The sequence below is a fragment of the Megalops cyprinoides genome, chromosome 6 (genome assembly GCF_013368585.1).
Source record: "Megalops cyprinoides isolate fMegCyp1 chromosome 6, fMegCyp1.pri, whole genome shotgun sequence".
NCBI classification, from domain to species: domain Eukaryota; kingdom Metazoa; phylum Chordata; class Actinopteri; order Elopiformes; family Megalopidae; genus Megalops; species Megalops cyprinoides.
The window spans coordinates 18,652,219-18,667,197 of NC_050588.1; the positions used below are offsets into that span (position 1 = coordinate 18,652,219).

General features: G+C 42.4%; 1 protein-coding gene across 1 annotated transcript in view; it reads right to left on the bottom strand.

Moving 5' to 3' along the window:
* LOC118779009 (DNA (cytosine-5)-methyltransferase 3B-like) overlaps positions 1-14,979 on the bottom strand; it is a 31,234-nt gene that overhangs the window by 14,567 nt on the left and 1,688 nt on the right. The window contains exon 2 of the mRNA XM_036530828.1: positions 10,605-10,696. Within this exon, the coding sequence (XP_036386721.1) occupies positions 10,605-10,667 (63 nt within the window). The 5' untranslated portion in view covers positions 10,668-10,696. The remainder of the gene's footprint in view (positions 1-10,604; positions 10,697-14,979) is intronic.

The window sequence follows — 14,979 nt, forward strand, 5'->3', positions numbered from 1 at the left end:
TCCCAGAGCCCTAGGTTTTCCACCACGTGAGAGGATTTTGTTGAGCAGGTATTGAAGACTCTTGTTCATACATCGACAACTCTTTTTGAAGCAGCAGAGTGTTGTCCTGGTCTGGCCTGTCCGTGCAATACGTGTCTCCAAAGAGATCCCCCATAGCCATTGAAACGGTTTTCTCAGCAGTTTGCTGGGGTTGTCCGGCACTGGGCTCGGTCTCACTGCCTGTGCCTCCTGCCACATTCACTTGTTTCCTCTCCTCCCATTTTTATTCCTCTTTTAAATGAACGAGGCGATGGAAGCCTGGATCCAGGTAACTAGCTTTGTTCAGCAGCATAAATGCGCTCTTTTCCTCGCTATACCGCTTCTCCAGATCGGTGATGATCTTTCTCTTCATCTCTGTCAACGCAGGTGGTTCTGGTTTGTCTGGTGTTTGCTTGCTCAGCTGAGAGAGCAGAATGTGTTTTAAAGGCAGTACAGCTGACGCAGTTGGATATTTGTCAGTCGACAATGCTTCTGTTGCCACTTTTAAGAACCTCTTGTACCTGTAGTAAATAAATATGCGTTAAAATTAGGACAGGTTTGCATTTGTCCAGCCTATTAACATTCACACTAAATAAGTAAATAATATTACCTTAACTTAAAATTAGGGCCACCATTCTACCCATTTTTAAAGACTCATTCTGGATCAGCACTAAGCGCCCATAGGCAAGGCATTTCATACACGTGCTCACCTTTTCCGTGAGGGACCATTCGCTTGTGGTCAGCTCCATTCTAGACAGTTTTTCTCGAAAATGACAGCAGACACAGCTGCTTGCTGCTCCGATGCCCAGCAGATGGTATCGTATGTACTGTTGCATCGCATCGGACAGTTGTTAATTAGCTTCTCCGTTTTCAATCCCAAAAGTTGTTGCTTCTCCTGGAGGAGGTAGCTGTCGGTGGTAGATTTGTTGAAACGGGATGCCGCGATGACCCCGAGCCCTTTACACACAGCCAAGTTGATGGTGTGTGCCACACATGGTATATTCACTGTTTCAAGATGTCTCTCCACTGCATTGACGTAATTGGTAGCATTGTCCATTGTAATGGCAGTCACAGATTCAATTTTTATGCCGTAGACGTCCAGGATGTCTTGAATGCATTCGCCTACATTCTCTGCAGTGTGCCTTTCCCTAAGCTCTTTTGTTTTGAGACCATAGTTGTGCATTTCCCAACTGTCTGAAATCCAGTGGGCCATTACTGTGACATAGGATGCTGTTGCTAGGGAGGTCCACCCATCCGTGGTAAGATCCACATCTTTGTCTCTGAGTAATTCCTTTATTTTGTCTGAGGTGCTGTTGTAGATGTCTACGATTCTATTGGTGATTGTTCCACGGCTAGGGATATGGTACCTTGGTTCCAATTCCTGACAGAACTCTCTGAAGCCCGTCCCATCAACTATACTGATCAGCCTCATGTCCTTGCGTATGAACGAAGTAAGTTTCTTCATGCAAGCCTCTTGTCGTGCTGCAGATAGTGAGCTTGTGGCGGGCAGTGTAAAATATGAGTCGAGATGTGGCTGTTTGGGTGGCATTCTGGACATCAGGTCATGCTGATCTGGGTGCATATTTTCGAGATGTGCCCTCAGGTTGCTAGTGCTGGAATGGTAGGCTAACTGTAGCTTACGTAGCTTGCATACAACTTTATCTTGAGGTTCCACAATTTTGCCGTCTACTGACCAAAATCCGAAGTATTTCCAAACGGGGCTTTTTAGATTGCTTGGAGTTTACAGAGTAAACAAAATATTTACACAGGGCTTTCAAGTGGCTCAGATGGCAAGGCTGAGCTCTATGGCTCTGATTTGAAACCAGCTGTGTCATCTGCTGACAATGACCAGGACCCCACGGTATCAGATCAAGCTGGCTTCATTCCGCTGGGGAGAAGGGTTGGAAGTTTGGCCACGGCATCAGTTCAAACTGGCTTCGTTCCGCTGGGGAGAGGGGTTGGAAGTTCGGCCACGGCATCAGATCAAACTGGCTTCATTCCGCTGGAGAGAGAGGTTGGAAGTTCAGCCACAGTATCAGATCAAGCTGGCTTCATTCCACCGGGGATAGGGGCTGGAAGTTCGGCCACAGTATCAGATCAAACTGGCATCATTCCACTGGGGAGAGGGGTTAGTAGGTTGGCCAGGGTTCTATTCTTGCCACCCTGTAACTCACTGGCCTCCTACGAGTTCCTTGGATGATGTCAGTGGAATAGCACCGACCTTCCAATGAGCTCCCACTTTACTGTGGTGCACAATAGGACAAGTAATGTCAAAAATACATGCAGGTTTCCTGCATGATTGCATTGAGTACTGAGGTTGTCACAGTGATATAAGCTTAAGTAGTACAACTGGCGATTGAAAAATAGGGGGACTGAAAATGGCAAATAGCAGAGTACATATACAAGTATATACGCACAACACACACAGTGTATGCACAGTAAAATGTATTACACACGTTATAGACACAGTAAAAACATTGCACATGTGATATACCCATAGTATGAACATATGAGAAACATGGTATACACACAGCAGTATGCGGTGCATACACATAGTGTGTGTGTGTGGCTCCCCCTCTCCCGCTCCACAGTCACCCCATCATGCAAGCACACAGCCCATCCCAGTAAATGTATTGCCGATCTAAACAGACTGTAAATCAGACACACCCCATCCTACCCACATCAATCCCAATGCTGAGACACAGAAAAGTATTTAATATTTTAATGATAACATCACACTGGAACCTCATTTTTGAAGCATGGACACATTTGTTTTTCTTTCTTACGACATTTTCTATTCTCACAATCATGAGCGTTGGGGTGGGGTGTTGGGGTTTAGCTGTCCTGCCTCCTCTACCCTGTTGTAACTTGAAACAGGAATTAAAAAACCAGCAGACAACAATTAACCCCTTGAACCACTCTCATCATAAATGACAGCTTTGAACTCAGGAGACCTCCCTCAGAACATGTAAATTGTTTTACAAGGTAGCCCCTTTCATGTCTTTAAACCTGACAGTACATTTTCATGTTAATGTGTTCCCTTAACAAATGTAATAGTATCCACTGAGTGTTCTGCAGTTCACTCCACCATGGAGGACAAAGTCACAGGACCACGGTATTGTATCTGCAGGAAGCAGGGGTTCTCCTTTTTGGTCAGTTTTCATGTGCCGTTTCGGAGAGCACAAGTTAGATGATTGTCTTGTCTTATGTTGTGTTAATAACAGGCAAGCTGGCAAAAAGCAGTGTTGTGCTATGGACAATGGAAGGCAGCTGTAGACAGTTACAGTAGTAATGACAATTCATTGGGGAATGAGACTTGTCCAAAACAAAGCGCTCACTGGTTCCTCTCTGACATGCACGGCATGTATGCCCCCACCCCAGTGACCATAACAACAGGCTGCACTTTCTGGCCCAGAGATGGGGCCTCTTGGTACATTTTCCCTGGAAAAGGAAAGCCACATGCGTTTTTGTAAATGCTGTTGTTTATGGCCTCCAAAACTCAGAACAAAGAAAGTCCTCGCATCAGTCATATTGTACATAAAATGTTGGCTACATTTGTTTCTGTTTTTGTTCTTTTTGTTGTTCGTTGTTTTATGTTGCAATTTGTGTTGATTAAAGTGATTGTTGCATTTTTTATCAGCAAAATCCGACCAAAAGGTAAAAACCCCTCTCGTTACAGTTAACATATTTCATCCTCCATTAAGCAATTACCAATTAATCACCCTTCTCATCCATCAACTATCAGAAATGGCTGTCATTTCCATCCCTACACCCATCAGCTAGCAGCTCAGAGAGTTATTGTTAAATATGTGTCTTAATAAGAGGTCAAAGAGCCCCCTTTAACTGAACACATTTCAGTGGGAAACACTTCTCCTGCATACTTCCACAATCCCAGGCCAGTGCAAGTCTAGATGTTAAGAGATAGAGCCAGGACTGGTGCCTCTGGCCTCCGCCTTGCCTGAGGGGGACTGAGGGGGAGGGCGGGGAGTAACATGTAGCTTTGTCTGTGGAGGTCAGAGGTCACACTGTTTAAGGACCTTGCTGATGTCAACTGTGAGAGCCTGGAAGGAACAACTCAGTATGGTGCATGGCCGCCAGCAAACAACGAGAAAAAAACAGAAAAAATTAATCCAGTGGAAAAACTGGACAACCCACACAAGGCTGTCAGACCCCTGCATTCAATCAACATCTGTCCCAACCTTTCATTTATAAATAAATATAGAGGGAGAGGGGAGTGGAGGGAGCCGGTCAGGTTGACCAGCTCCCTCCTTGCATCTAGGGTGCATGAAGCCTCACTGCACAGCTGATTGGTTACATCTTTTATTGCCAGTGGTTACCTCTACTTCCTCACTGCTTAATTGTAAAGTATGTCTTTGCAATGGAATACTTCAGCTGTAATTAGTGGGTATGTTTGATTTGTTGTTTGCAGACTGGGTGTTAGCAGGTTTACTTTTCTACATTGTCTATCTTTCTACTCCCCACCCTCCCCTGGACCCCCTCCAAAACAATAAATTGCACCTCATCTCCAGAGTGCTTTATCCTGGAAACCAAAATTAGGTTTGACAGGCCTGACAAACAAGATCAAGAATTTCATTGAGCACCAGTGCTAGGTCATCAGAGCCAGAACCGATCACAGTGATGGATCAGAGGTCAGCCTGAGTGGGTGAGATAAGCCCCGCCCTCAAACTGTGAGGCGATTCAGAGGGAAGGTACACAGGGCTAAGGCAAAATTTTTGCTCACTTGCCCTAACCACTTCTCCTCAGGATGGTGCTCCCTTCAAGTTAGTTGCTCCCTTCGAGTGAGCTTACAAGCTTGTACCCTTCAGATTTATCATGGCATCCCATGATCCTTTTCATTTGCCATCCCCTGATGATCGTTTGTGTTTATGGCTTTTTGTGAATTTTATAAGAGGTTGATTCAGTCCAAGGGAACTGACACAGATAGTACTGAATTTTACAGTATGAGTGAACTCTTCCCACATACAAAACAGCAATAACACTGGACTGAAAAATTCAAGTGCGTTTTAATCAGAACAGACGAAATTTGTGAAAAACACCTTTGCATTTACATTTACATTTACATTTATTAATTTGCCAGATGCTCTTATCCACAGCACCTTACGAAAACTTTGTGCATGGATTTTGAGTATGCACCCTAAGAGACTGAGATTCCTGGGGTAACCATATAAGTAATGGGAACTTCAACGCAAGTACGTACACGGAAATACTTCACAGACATGCAAAACACACACGCGCAACCATGTGGCATAACTTGGCAGAAAGTGTTTAAAACTAAAGAAAAAGGAGGGTTCAGTGTCAGCCCAAGCCTATTCGCAGTCAATATGCACTGTGAGAATGAGGCCAATGTTATATGTCTTACGTGTATGTCACAGAAAAAAAAATGTTAGCCAATTCCTATGCCTTTTCTTGTGGGCAATTATCAGTGAGCCATTCCTAACATTAAACCAAACCATTAACCTACTTAAAAGAACGATTCAGAACTTCCAAGATGATTAATGTTAATGTTAAATGTAACTGATTAATGTTACAGCTAATGTTTTACATTTTAGCCATCACCTCAGAAGATGCTTTGCTGCAAGGCTGCTTTCAGTCAGGTTGCCTGGCGGTTGTCTGGCTTCTGTGCCACCACATTGGAAGACATGGTGGCTGCACACAGATGTTGGTTGGTATTTTTTTTTTGGTTGTATGTAAAGGAGAAGTGACAGCTCAGAGGAGAGAGCATGGGGCCCATCCCATATCCTCTACTGACAGTCTAAAGGGATTAGCACTCAGCAAACAGAACTGCAGAAACCGCCATCATTTCCTCAGCACGCCTGGCTGTCTGTGTGTGACAGAATGCATCCCCTAACTGAAGATGACACAGCGGTGGGCCACTGACAAGATAAATGCAGCATGAGAAATTCAGCACTGGGACACACGTGCTACCATTAGTAGCACTACATTTAAGGTTGAAAAAAGATTCCCCTTTCATGAAAAGATTCTCCTCAATTGCTGTGGCAAATTTCTCTCTCACTTTTAGTCACTCTCTTTTTTCTTAACTACCCTTTCTTTTAAATGGTCTCCTTTCCCTGTATGTATGTGCGCGTATGTGTGTCTATGTCTGTATGTGAATGTGTTTGTGAGCACGCGTCTGCGTGAATGTGTTTATGAGCATGTGTCTGTGTAAATATATGTGAATGTGCGTGAGAAAGTATGAGTGTATACATATAAGTGTGTGTCAGAGCATGCATGTGCGTGTATATGTGAGTGTATGTGCATGTGTGTGCATGTATTTGTGTGCATGTATGGAGGGACACTGTTTCATGATGATGCTGTAGAGAATCTGGACAGAGAGAGAAAGAGAAACGCAGAGACCTGCACACGTTGCCTACACTTGATTTGTTCTGCTTCTACTCAGAGTCTGACCTGTGAACTCCCACAATGCACTGGCTGAACCTAGCGGCTTCTCTGAGGCCCGGGGGAGGGGGAGGGGGGAGGTGCCTTTCCTCCCCTGAGAGGGGCCCCCTGCACTCAGCTTTTGTGAGGGTGAGAAGAAAAAAAACTGAGAGAAAGTCAAAGTCCTGAAACGGTGATTTAAGCCATGTGGTTTAGACTCTTGCACTTACCATGTACCATGTCCAACAGCACAAGCCAAACTGCAGCTTTCCACCTAGAGCTTCAGTCAGAGCAGAGGCAGACTGGACTGAAGTCAGACCAGCGTTTGGGGGACTGGGTAGTGCATAACACCAACATTACATTAAATTTTATTATATTCATTTAGGTAACATATATTCATAACAGAGGCCCTTGTTCAGGGTGATACTTCCAATTCTGCATGTTAAATACTGTGACCCATGAGGCACAACAATGGAGATAAAGCGCCTCACTCAATACAACAGAAGCAGTGACCCATCTGGGATTCAACCCAACGACCCCCCGGTGACCTGGATCTTATGTATTGTCCAGTGGTTAGTCAAAGGCCTCCAAGTACTCACCCCACATAACACTAAACAATCCAACACCTCTGTGTCACTATGAATGCAATTACTGTTTTCCTTCACCATTACATGACATCAAGGCCTGAATTAAAAAGTTGGTCCTTAACTTTAACTCATGGTTAAAGGCAAGGCTTACTCTTTTCAATACAAACTCAATACAGTGAGTACAATGATCAATGATCACAAAGCCACATGTCCCTCCCTCCCTCACTTTTATTTAGTGACAAAATTAACTCTTCATACAATTAACAAAAAAGTAACACCTGCATATAATTGGGAGTGAGACTGAAGGACACAAGTTGATTGAATCTAAGCCTGTGCATTTGCCCGGCAGAAATGCTTATCCTGGTTGATTTGCACAGATTAGCTTTAACACAGCTTGGGAACAAGCTCAAGTCCCTACCCATTAGTCCACAAGACTGCCACGTTAGTGGATCACTGGTTGATATTGGATCATTAGTGTATCACTGCCTTGTAACATTGAAATGTGTGATCAGTTTGAAAGCAGATCTGGAATGGGTGTGGTCTTTCGTAATTGCATTAAACAGAAAGATGTGTTTGGCTGAGATCCATGTAAAACCATTAACTTGGGCAAACAAAGGTTTTTGGCAGTACACATGGAGCTGCTTCTTAGTCACCGCAGCAGCTATGTTGTCCAAGGTTTGTCATCTGGAATCAGTGGGAAGAAGCTTTAGTGGAGATGCACAGAGAAAGCCCGAGGCAGTGATGCACAGCGACACCTATAGGTCAAAGACTGCCACTACAAGGTCTACAGCACAAATTCACAGCAATAAACCAGAGTTTGAAAGCATGGCAATCCTCCATTTGTGTATGTGTGTGTGTACATGTTGGGAAAGGGGGCATGGTGAGGTGAAGTCTGTATACCAGACAACATATTATTTAATGTACCTGGAGGGGTCACAGGGCAAAGTTTACTTTGGTGCATGGAACAGCACCATGTACAGCTCCCCCTTCCAGGTAGGCTGGTAAGCCCCAAACAGGTGAGGCAAAGAAATGACCTTTAAAAAGATGATGTTCCTGAACCTGTTTATAACAGCTTTCAGAGATTAACAACCCTGTCAATTCAAATAAGTATCATCCATAGACCGCTCATTCCTTTCTACTCAATTGCCTCTGATACTTTGGTGCATGTCACACATAGTCTTTTTATTTCTTATGAAATTATGACTGGTTTTACATTTAAACTGATCTTCTGTCTCTTCATAATGATCTTTAATTCTGTTACACCAAATCAATTTGGAATAACTAAAATAATTTAAATGATTTCATGTGAAGAGCCTGAAGAGTGCTTTAATGCTCCCACAATAGACATAACTATATAAAAGATATGAGGTGCTAATGGCTGATTTTTATCACTTGTGATTGTTAATCATAAAAAGACAGGTATCAGTTTAAAGTCATGGGAGAACAATAAATTAAGCAACATCAATGGAGTGAAAACTGGGCATGCTCTATTCATGTCATTATTGCTGTGTGCAAAGCATTGTGTGTCTGCTGCTTGATGACAAAGGATCCATGAAATATGCATGACCCCTCTGTGGCCATCCTACAAATACAAACAGATCAACAAAACTGCTCACAGACTACCATGATTTAATTCTTTCTTTTTAGCAAACTGTTACTGGCAGTTTATGTAATATACAAAATTATTTCAGTGGTTTCGCACCGCTACACCTTTCTAAATAACTGCCATTGAAATGAAGTGTCGCAAATTTGGTATGCAAATCAAGACCTATTTCCATCCCTGCAGTACACAAAACAATAACTTCCCAACCATCACTTGATTAAGTAATCATGATTCATTCTGAATGTGACTTTTGTTGCTTGGCATATAGAATGTGACTTTAATGAATTACCTAAGAAATGGGCCATCTGCTGGTTCACCTGTGTGTCTTCAACAGAAACAGCATAATTACTTCCCCTAGTATAAACGGACAACGGAAAGCCCCTTTTGGGGTAAGGTCAGGGAAATTATTTTGGGGAGAATTTCACAAAAAAAAACAACGGAAAGGATGAGAAGTATGAACCTCTATTTCACAAAATGGTACTCAGACTCATTTCACTACACTGTAAAAAAAGACAGTAGTCATATAATTACTGTCATCTTTCAAACAATGGGTGACTCATTTTCAAGATTTAACCATCCATAGAAACACCTCCACACTGGACAGGAGAGGTTTGCTGCAGCATGTGTAAAACAGCTTCCCTGTTCACCAAGAATGAAATGGCAGTGAAATTGATTTTTCAACATGCTCATCTTGGAGTAGACAAGATCATCATATAGGCTGCAGTGCTTCATACCAACAGGCCAAATGTCACAGTGAATAATCCAATGAAAACACCAAAAGTAGAATCTTCACTGCAAACGAAACAGTATTACTTTCACTGTCTCCTTTACAACACCACCTTTACTGAAGTTTGTTACAGTATACCCTTCACTGGATTTGATAACACAGTAGTCTTCACTGGAGTATACTGCAGTAGAACCAGAACAACTTTGATTGCTGACTTAACAAATGATGCAATGATATCTGATAAAAGAGTGTCAGAGGAGGGGAGAAAATATTCCAGAGTTGACCATTTTAGATGTAAAGTAGTGAGATGTCTAGTAGTACAATTGGCTAGTAGCTACAAATCTGAGCTCTGTATATAAGAAGGTCTGAAAAAAAGTAATGGAAATGCTGGGGGGGGGGGGGGGGGGGGGGGGTTCAGTGTGGTTGTGAGGGGATGGTCTAGACAAGAAAAATACGTAAAAGCAACAACGCGCTCCAAACAAAACAACAGAAGAAACTGATACACACATGAGAGAAAGGTGTGTGTGTGTGTGTGTGTGTGTGTGTGTGTGCATGTGTGTGTGTGTACGGGGAGAGACAGGTGAGGTGTGCATGCTAAAATCCAGCAGAAATGAAAAAAACAGGATGGAGGAAGAGAAGAGGTGACTCACAGCGATCAGATTGTTGCAGGCACTAGTTCACCGTGACCTGCCCATCACACCTGGGCATGTAGGCTGCCTCGGCGAACAGCTCCGCCCCACTTCTGCAGAAGTCTTAACCTTTATGATGCAACTACTCTCTAATTACAATGACATTGTTCGATGTTACAGCATGCACTTGCAGCTGCCCTGCAGCTAATTTCTCTTGTAATTGTTTCAGATGAGACGCCTACAGCAGTGCACAGCTGCAGAAGGGCTTCCTCCAGGCAAGGGAAAGTCAAGCTCAGTCAAACACCAAGATCAGAATCTGCACGGCTACTGCAACGTGTGACATTAAACTTACTCCACGCTCAAAATTCAATTTTGAGGAAGAAACTTTCAGTTTCAGGCTTTCAATAACAGAGAAAAAGGCACACCTCTGTGGCTTATGGTTCACGGTGGCAGTGGCAGCTGTAGTCAGACACATGCCAACCTGTGAACCTTAAGGTTTCACCAAGCCTCATGTCTGAATGCATCATCAGTAAGCAAACATCCTCCTGTACAGTTCCATTTTCTCTGTGTGGGAAAGAAGGGCTCTGAGTGCTGTGGAAGACCCCCGCCCTCGCGCCCCATGAACAGGCAAAGCACCGCCCTACCGTGGCTGTCATCTTGTCACATTCTGCCATGATGGCTGAGGGGGAGTACTTGTTCAGAGGCATCTCTGCAGTCCACGGTTCAGTTTTATAACCTGCAGAAGAGCAAAGCGGGAGACAATGTTAGGTCACCTGCCTTATTCCTCTTAAGTAACTACCAGCTGTCAGCAGACACCTGATGGCAGGAACAGAAGCGAGTGATTTATTCTGATAAGAAAACACACAAAGGGAGGTATCTCTCTACGGCCTGGGTTGGAGACTACACACATTTTCACGTGTTTGTAAAATTCTGACCAACACAACAAATACAATATACACACATGAATGCGTACACTCAGAGACACACTTATACTCTCTCTTGCAGATACTTAGACAGACCTCAGTATTTTATTTGAGTCCACAGTGAAACATTTCAAGGACATCTTTAATGAACAGTAGATGAAACATCAAGTGAAATCATATTCTTTTTATGCTTTTTCTTCTGTATGCAACTCTGGAACTGGCAATTGTAAACCATTCTTGTCTAACAATGACAACTGCTGCAGTCATGCAGGTATGCCAAAGAGATACAATCCTCTGATACAGTCACACAGCCACAGAGCACCACACAATGTGAGCACCAACTGGAGGGCAGGCACCACTCCCCCAATGTCATCCAAACAACAAATTGTAGGGTTCTAAAATATACACCTTTACACATAGCCCTGGGCAGGATCATCCTTTCAGCCAATCAAAGACAGACAGCACAGGTGTGTATTCACCTAATTCAGCCATATTGACAGAGGCTTAGCCAGCATATACAATGTCCGAGCTCCCGAGAGCTTGTGCACAGACACACACCACACACACATACACACACAAAATCATGCAAAAGCCAGGTGGCAGTCCTTTTAAAGAAGCTGAAGTTTGCCAGTTTAAGCTTAAGTTTGCCAGCCACAAACTGGAAAATAGAAAGGAGAAAGAGGCAGGGAGGACCCCTAGCCCACAAAAGCACATACACAATCCATTTCAATGGCTGAGTCTTATCTTAAACCAGAAGCCTCAACACCACTGTCAAAAAACAAAGAGCACAGCTCAAGCGAGCAGGTGCAGGCTTAGGGCTTCAGCTGTATCCCAAACCAAGTGAGCGAGGGAAGTGAGTGAACATCTCTGTGCTTTATGCAATACCTCATAAGTACATACTTGAGGGGTAAGGTGTTATTTGGGAGTGCATGTGGGATTCATACTGCTGTCTTTATTGATTTTTTTTTTTTGATTAGCAGATGCTTTTACCCAGAGAAATTTACATAGCTATTTTTTTACATTGTCCATGTATAATGCTAGATATTTATGGAGGCAATCTGAGTAACTACATTGCCAACCATACAACACCAATGGCCCACCTGGGAATGCTAGGAATGTTGATCTTTCCTGATTACTGAAGTTTGGAAATAGAGGAACAGCACCGAGAAACAGTATATCAGTCTGCAGTAAGTAATATTTGATGCAAAAAATACCTCAGTACTTCTGAAAGAGCAAAATCTTGCTGTGGTGCTTTCACACTTTTTTAAAATACTTCCTTGTAGGAGATTTTCTAGACCCAAGTTCATTTAATGTGGGTGTACACAGAAAAGGACCCAATCTCGCTTGAACAAGGCCATTTTGGGCCCTCTTCAAATTAACTAGGGAACAGCTTGTGCTGAAATTTTGCTGGTGTGAGAGCAAACTGCTCTATTCACAGGAAGTGAGACAACAACTATTGAGGACATACATATTTATGTATTCAGTTTTAAAATTACAAAAACATAAGTGACGTATGAAGCAGGTAAATGATATAATGAATTGTTTAAAAAAATCAAGCAAAGTTGGATTACAAATGGATACACATAATCGTAATTACATAATAAATCTATATTAAATAATAAATAAAAATAACTCCTTTCACTTTTTCCACTCTTTGCTACACAAGTGGATGGTAATCATGGTTTGAATACACTTGTATTACATTCTGGTAATGTTACTAAATACAAACTATTGCAAGGAACACTAATGATTGGTATAAAATGTTATGCTTTTCTAATCTTGATATATGCCATTTCATAATTTGATAAATAACAGTGATTCAGATGTGTCTGAGCCTTGAGGTCCAGCTGGAAACTGGTTTGTCTGTTCACTTCCATTTAAAATGTACAGGTGTCACTCAGCCCAGCATGACCACTGTTTTGCAATAAAGCCTGTTTTACAAGTGGCTGCCATTACTAGCCACAATGTACAGCTAGCCCACTGACTCAATTATGAACACTGGAATATTTAAATTGTTACATTGCTAAATCTCCTACATGCTCAGCTATAACTTATATCATCTAGATATGAAATATGCTCAGTGACTTCTCCTCCGCCATTTAAAATAGAACCTATTGTGGAACTTGAGTAATTGATAATTCCACTTTGATGGTCCAAACACATAGGCTCAGACCAGCTAAGACTGTCACTCTCATATGGCAACAAGGCTACCAGGGCTTTATTTACCAATAGCATCTGAATCTGCCTAAAAAGAACAACACAAGCGGTATCCTAGAGTAGCAAAATGGGTGATAAAATATCATTTTATCATTTTTGCCAAATAATAAATCATATGCAAACAGCATTTCTACATCATTTCGTTCAAGTGTGGTTTCTTTGGGGGCTGGTATTTTAAAAAGCTGTTAACGTGTGTTTTCACAGCCATAAGTGCAAGACTGAAAGCACTACCATGTCACTAGTGTTTATCTTCCCTCTCTTTTGTGCAGAAAAGTTTGTCCTGGTGAACTTCCCTTTTAACACAATAGACTAAGAAAACCGCCAGGTGCAGGCAAGCACAAAATCTCAGACGACACAGCTGTGTCTCACTGTAAAATTTACAAAGGTCTCTGAACAGACTCACTGAAGAGCAGTCAGACAACAAAGATGTTAAGCTTTACCATCCCCAACCAACAGACACACACACATATGCAAACACACACATGCATCCATACACTCACACACATGCATATGCGTACGGACATGCACACAATTATTTACACACACACACACTGGGTTCATTCAGACATTATTACTCTGCATTTCACTCAAAGAACTCTTTTGACTCCTTGTTGCCAGCCTGTCAAATTGGTTTTTAAGTGTTGTCAGTGTGTAAAAAACAATTGAGTACATTGGAAAACAGTAATAAAAGTGAAATAAATAAAAGGACAAAGGCGTGGGAGGGAAAGGCAGTTTAAAATTACGTAACGGGCAAGCTCTCCCCATGCATCTGGTAATGGCAGCCTGGCACTCTGCCACTGATTGGGACTGAGAGGAATTTGAAAGTTCAAATGAATCCGCCAAGCAGAACCATATCCCATTCACATTAAACATTCATCACTATAATATAAAGCAAAACGAAACAGGATTTTCATGGAGCCTTTGGCAACTCTTAAGCACAGGCGACAAATGCCAGCTCAAAGAGGTGGGCAGTGAACTGGGTTTTTAAACACCCTTCAGACAGAGTCTGATTGACTTTGGAATGGTGCCATGGGAACTACGAGGATGAATGCCAGCAGTCTTCAGGTGAGTTCTGATGATTATCACTTGTTATATACTTGGTGCAGAGAGTACACAGTGAAGTATATGACAGAATGAGATGGGACAAGCAGGATCATGCTAGGTCATCAATGGCTGTGTATGTCTGGACAACAAACACGAAATCCATTCTTGAGGAGACTAGGAGACAGTGTAGCATGTGTTTAATGGGGCACATGTGAGCCTTAAAACTGGCCTTTCAGTGGGCTGGAGTCCATGATTTCACCTGCCCACCCCTTCACCATGCCTTACCTGTGTGTCACAGGGCTTTTTTACTTCAGCATGGAGAGCAAAACCTGCATGACTATTCATGGTTTACATTAAATCAAAAACCTGCTTATTTAATGCTGACAATGGCCACACTGTGATTATTGGGTATTCCCCAGTTTTAAGATAAGATAAGAAGTACTTTATTAATCCTGAGGGAAATTTGTTTTGCCTTAAAGAAATGTGTATGAATGCGACAGCCAATGACAATGAGAGTCTGCACAGTACATACTGCTGTGGAACCTAATGCTTCAATGGAAACTGCAATAAGAAAAAAAAGAAACATAAAAGACACATTACCTAATTTTGTGTATAACTTTTTAATTTGGAGAGTAATGCATTTTAAAAGCATTCCCTGGTCTATGGTACATTCAACATTAAATCTGTAGCTGTCCTCTGCCTTTACATAGAAAAAACATATTGTTGAAGTTTGCCGTTTGAAAGTGTATCGTATTAGTTGCCCTATAGGCTGTAATTGTACAAATCTAATAGTACTGTGTCCTCAAACAGACCTTGCTCTCAGCTGAGAACTGTC